The sequence below is a fragment of the Triticum dicoccoides genome, chromosome 2B (genome assembly GCF_002162155.2).
Source record: "Triticum dicoccoides isolate Atlit2015 ecotype Zavitan chromosome 2B, WEW_v2.0, whole genome shotgun sequence".
NCBI lineage: Eukaryota > Viridiplantae > Streptophyta > Magnoliopsida > Poales > Poaceae > Triticum > Triticum dicoccoides.
In genome coordinates, this window is record NC_041383.1 from 5,565,843 (window position 1) to 5,571,841 (window position 5,999).

Consider the following 5,999-nt stretch of genomic DNA (forward strand, 5'->3'; position numbering starts at 1 on the left):
ATAATTGGGGCGCATGCCTAACCCCCATGATTAAGTCCACCTTTTCCTTGAAAAAAGAAAGATTTTGAGCTTTCAGAGTTTTGACATGTGAAATTTCAGAGTTTTGACTTTCATGGCTAGGAGTGCATGCATGCATGCAGATGCAGAGCTGTGAAAACCAGCTGTGGCTAGCTGATTAAGGGATTAGTTTAGTGATTGACTTTGGGGGGTTAATGACTGGTGGAATCTTGGCAGAGGGCCACCCCTACCTTGGAGGCAGCAGGTGGTGGCAGCAGCTGGTGGAGCATGAAGCAGCAGCTGGGTGAGTGAGTGAGATCTGGCTGATTCTGATTTAACTTCCCAGAGCACCAGGAGGCAACTGGGATGGCCATGGCCAGATCCAGTCAGACAGCCAAAGGACAAGAGCCAGGGGATTCCACATCCCACACCACCCTCCTCTGTTCCCTCTTCCCCCAATGAATTCCTTGGCTCCCTCAAAGGGACACCACTACTGCTTCCTCAGTAACCCTAGTGGTTTATCAGATGCTCATGCTGATGCTAATAATGCTACTAGTAACCCTAGAGAGATCTAGATATAGAATGAGAAGGAGCTGTAAAAATGGTGTTGCCAGAAAATTATTGGTGAAAAAACATAGTTATTGGTGAAAAGGAACTGTAAATTTTTATTTTTATTTTGTGGGATAAAAAAGGAACTATGAATTCTTTTCAAGGAAAATCATTGGTGAAAAAGAGACTGTAAAAATTGTGAGACAAGAAGAGCATGTTACTAACAAGACTGGTCATGTATATTCACTGAGGGGTTGCACAGAAGGCAGTAAAGTAAAAATTGGAAGAGAAAAAAAAAACAAGAAGTATTGTTACAAGATGGTGAAATGAGCCTCATCCTTCATCACTGGGTAAAGCCAAGTGTCTGATGACTGTCGCGCTAGCTGTACAGCAGTGACCATGGCGCCCCTTAGCTACAGTAATAAAAATCCCGGCCCCAGGGGCTCACTCCGCTTCCCCACTGACAAGAGGGCTCCGCTTCTACTATATCCTACCCTTACATATAACCTAGGTAATTAACATCTTTTTTTTTCACATCACACTCACTCACTCGCTCTCTCACTCTTACTCTTACAATGAACGAAATCAACATCTTCTTCTTCATCATCAACAAAGTAATCAAGGGGATTTGGTTAGTCGTCGCCGTCATCATCGCCGTCGATCGCCGGAGGGATAAATGGCTGTTTAGAAGATGACGGAGATGCAGCGCCTGTGGCAGGCGCCGGCGGCCCGCTTGGTGGTGGGCTTGGTCTCCTCGCGCCACACCTGCCCGAGGTCCCTGGCGATGCGGACGGCGTCGGCGGACGCGCCGGAGAGCCCGCGCCGGGTGAAGCCCACGGAGTAGAGCCCCGACTGCCCCTTCCACCCGTTGGGGAAGGCGGTGGTCGGGTACCCGTCCTTGCCGAAGAAGTCGGTGCCCTGGAGCCACTGCGGCACGTTGCTGCGGTACCCCGTGGCCATCACCACGGCGTCCAGGTCGAGCGCGGTGCCGTCGGTCAGCTCCGCCCGGCTCTTGGTGAACCGGGACACCCCCGGCACGACGCTGATGTCGCCCGACCTGATCTTCGCGAGCGCCCCGGTGTCGAGCACCGGTGTCTTGCCGTACTTGTTCTTGAGCGTCAGCGGGCCGATGGCCGGGCGCCGGATGCCGAATCCGGCCAGGTTGCCGAGGATGAGCCAGGAGAGGAACACCATGACCCTGTCCACGAACCAGAGCGGGAGCCACGCCATGAGCAGCGTGGCCAGCTCGAAGGTGGACTTGCCCATGACCTCGCGGGGCAGCACGTGCACGGCGTCGCGCACCACCATGGACGGGAGCGCGCCGTGGTCGCAGAGGTCGAGGGAGACCTCCATCCCGGAGTTGCCGCAGCCGACGACGAGCACGCGCTTGCCCTTGTACTTCTCGCCGGACTTGTACTCGCTGACGTGGGCCACCTCGCCGGCGAAGCCGTCGAGGCCGGGGATGTCGGGCACCACGTTCTCGGCGTTCTCGCCGGTGGCGACCACGAGCCAGCGCCCGATGTACTCCATCTCGCCGGACGCCGCCGACGAGGAGTGCACGCGCCAGAGCCCCGAGGTCTCGTCGTAGCGCGCGGACTGCACGGTGCTGCCGAACTCGGGCTTCACGTCGAAGGTGGCGGCGTAGGTCTCGAGGTAGTCGATGAACTGGCGGCGGGTGGGGTACTCCGGGTAGTCGGCGGGGAAGGGCATGCGGGGCAGCTGGCAGAACTGCTTGGGGAGGTGGAGCTTGAGGCGGTCGTAGGTGCGCTTCTGCCACAGCGAGGCGATGCAGTCCTCGCGCTCCAGGACGATGAAGGGCACGCCCTGCTCCCGCAGGCTGGCGCCCACGGCGAGCCCCGACGGCCCGGCGCCGATGATGATGGGCCCGTTCACCCACACGCACCGCGGGGAGAAGAGGCTGTCCAGGCGATCGCTGGGGAGGAGCACCATGGCTGGCTGCTTGATGGGTTGCTTTGGTGGTGCTGGTTGAGAGAAGGTGGTGAGGATGCTGAGGTTGAAGAAGGTGTTTGTTGCTGCTGTGGTTGTTGCTGTTGTTGTTGCTGATGTGTTGTGTGTTGGTGGTTTGGGAGGAGGGAGTGGTGGTGCTTAAATAGAGGGGAGGGGAGGAGAGAGGTTAGAGAGAGAGAGGAGGTGTGAGGAGAGAGAAAGCAGCTAGGGTGTGTGATGCATGATAGGTAGAGAGAGAGAGAGAGGAGAGAGAGAATCATGGAGGGAGGGAACAGATGATATTGGGGGGATTGATAGGATCTAAGTGCCATTTTTCAAAAACCCCAACTTATTCTTATTCTTAGTTTAGTTTACTACCGGTATGAACTTCTCTCTAGAGAGAGATACACTGATGAGAGAGAAATTCGATTTTGGTTTTTGAAAATATTTTTTCTAGAGAGAGGAGACTGCATGGTGCAGCATGCAAGATTCTGGAGGGTGAGGACACATGCAGGGATGCGATTACCCGTGGAGAACATGCAGGAGGCCACCACCCGCCCGCCCGCCGGGGACGGCCCCTTGTTTCCAGCTCGGGGAGGTTGAAGAAGCACGCCGGCCGCCGCGCGCTTATCTGCTGCTGCTGCGTGCACGCGGCTGCATCGAGATCTGTGGCTGCACGCGATGGGACTGCCATCACGGACTAATCTGGTCAATTAAGGGAAACCATGCACGACGTCAAGGGTTAAGTATACTACTAGTCTCTTGTCATTAATTACGACTGCCATCTTACATGTGGGAGCAGCAGAGGAGGATGACAAGTGGGGCCTCGATGAAAACCGGAATGGACTGAACCAGCTGGAATGCCAAGTTAAATGTGGGGCCGACTAGTCATAGGTTCATATATAGCACACTGAAAAATAAAGAGAACGGCAGCCGTTGGGTTAAACTGAGTAAAACAGATACTTTTTGTTCAATGGGGTAAAACATGTCAAAACCCTAGAACCTGAGGGTAAAAATGGGATGAACTCTTTGTAGAAACCATGCATGACCCTGCCATGGCGGCTTGCTCCTGATCTTCGACGACGATTGTAACCTTCGATTATGTCATATAGGAATTTTACTTTTTCTGAAACCGACGTGTTTATCGTTGATGCTTGATCTACTTTTTTTTCTTTTACGAAAAATTTATAGTTGTGTGGGGGGTTTAAGATCGCAATGAAATTTGTTTAGGGATTTTTCCTGAAGCCAATGTGTTTAGCGTTAATGCTTGGTTTTATTTATTATTTTTGAAAAATAATTACAGTTGTGTAAGGGGTTTAAGCTTGCAATGTATTTTCGGTAATTTCAACGGGGTACCAAAATATCAGTAACCTTGATTTCCTTGGAATTTAGTGGACACCAAAATAAACTTTGGAATTTCCAAGAATGCATTGTCCGAAAGGCTCGCACTTCCTCTTCGGAAAAAAGTTTGGCGTTCGTCCGAATATCCATCGCGGGTTCTAGGATTCGGATCCTCGCCGGCTTGGAAGAGCACGAACCTCGGCCGGCGGATCATGGAGGAACGGCTAGCACGAACAGTGTTTCCATGTGGATCAAATAGCGTGTACTAATAAGAAACTAAACATCAGCAAGGTTACAAGGAAAAAGCACACAAAATTGAGCACTTGTTGACATGCTGTTAAAGTGATCCACCTTCCTAGCCAGTCGCCGGCCTCCAAGTGGGCAAATCACTTTACAGTGCATCACCAGTACACGTACACACACGCCGGCTGCACCGCATGTGAGAGACCCTGTGCCTTTTGGCGCGCTACTCCCCACGGCTAGTTGATGATTAAGCTACGTGGAACCACTAATATCTTCACTCTCTGAGGATGAGCTCGCCACCTCACTCACTCGCTCACTTCACTGACACACCAGCTTTTTTGCTTAGCTAAGCCATGTACATTAGCTCTTGTTAATTAATTAACTAATCGCCCAAAAAATTCCCTATGGCATAGCTAGCTCCAGCTAGTAACTTTTCTCCATCCTCCAATAAACTAGGAAAAGGCACAGCTCAAAAGCTCTCAGTTTGGCGCACGGCCGGCCCTTGTGTTCGTCGTGGGCATCTGTTATTCCCAAGTGGCCTACGCGGTTTACGATGCGCGTCGTAGGCTTTTTTTTGGAGGTTATAATCATAGTTTTTTTTGTTTGGTTTGGTTTGGTTTAAAAGGTGGCATGCATGGGCACATTTGGTTTACACGGCTAACGGTGCGCGTATGCTTTTTGTTGAATGGGCATATATAATTTTTGGTTTCGCTTGAAAAGATGTGTGAAATATCCGTGTTTCGTTCGGAATATGGACATTCTTCACGTGTGGAGGTGTATTGTTTAGTGTGTTTTTCTATGATAAGATCTTGCTTTTAGCAGCAATTTGACTTCCAGGCTTCATAGAGCCTGATATTTTGGAAAATGTACTTGGAAATTGAAGTCCAAAAAGGTGATACATAAATGGACTTTCTGCATAGTTGTATTACTTAAAATATATTAATTTGTAGGTTTAAAAGACAAATTTGTTGCTAAAAATAATAATAAAAGTTCCTATATTTTGATCCACACATTTGCCTTTTTTTGTGTGTGTGCAATACGGACTAAAATGATACAGTGATGAAAGTTTGCAAATACATACTACACATGTATGTGTTATGCATATTTTTCTATATATTTTAGGATTATATTTTTATTCTTTTACCTAAGTAGAGGCCAGTGTGACCTTGCCTCTATTTCCACACGTTACAATGAGATAAGCCGACATGTTAAACTTTAAGCCATGTTTTGACGATGTATGCCTATTCTAATCTATTGTTAGTGTCATGTTCCATATGGCAATTCTATTACAATATTAATGAATTACTAATACTTAGTTCACAAAGATATCCTTAGGCCTCAGTGGACCAAGCTTAGACACTATATTGCCTTGTAGATTTTGTTTATTTAGGTGTAAATCCGTTTCTATTGCTTAATTCTTGCAATACAATCAATCGGCTCACTCGATAAATCTTAGTCGGCTCATGCTTATAGCTAGAGATACTACTTTTGAACGGCCCACACATCGCTCTACAAGGGTGACAATGGTCGCGAACCCCAGCCATCAGCGACCCAAGTCCTCCGTTCTCGTCTCTTCCACACCGCCAGCCGGTGAGGCCCACACGACAACGACATTGGTGGCAAGGTCTTCCTCGCTAGTCATAGCATGGGAATCAGCATGTGGGCAGCTGTTCTCGTCCCCAGCCGGCAATGGCGAGGGCCACATTGGCGGATTGGGTACCGGCACAACCAAATCTGGCATGGAGTGGCGGTGACGGATTGGTCATTCACGGTGTTTCTCGTGCAACCGTTTTAACACGTTACATCATCGAGCATCATTCTTTGCGCAGTATAAGGTGGTGTACCATGTGGCTCCGTGCCCTCCCCTCGCCACTGCCACCCAATGTGGCGCATCCGGTGGTGGAGGCTGGTAGGTGTTGTTG

At 49.8% G+C, this 5,999-nt stretch overlaps 1 protein-coding gene across 1 annotated transcript; it reads right to left on the reverse strand.

The window, feature by feature from the left end:
* Nucleotides 1-968: 968 nt before the first annotated feature.
* LOC119361695 (probable indole-3-pyruvate monooxygenase YUCCA9) lies at nt 969-2,613 on the reverse strand. The gene has a single exon (XM_037626828.1). The coding sequence runs from the start codon at nt 2,494-2,496 to the stop codon at nt 1,231-1,233; it is 1,266 nt and encodes a 421-aa protein (XP_037482725.1). The 5' UTR covers nt 2,497-2,613; the 3' UTR covers nt 969-1,230.
* Between the last annotated feature and the right edge of the window lie 3,386 nt (nt 2,614-5,999).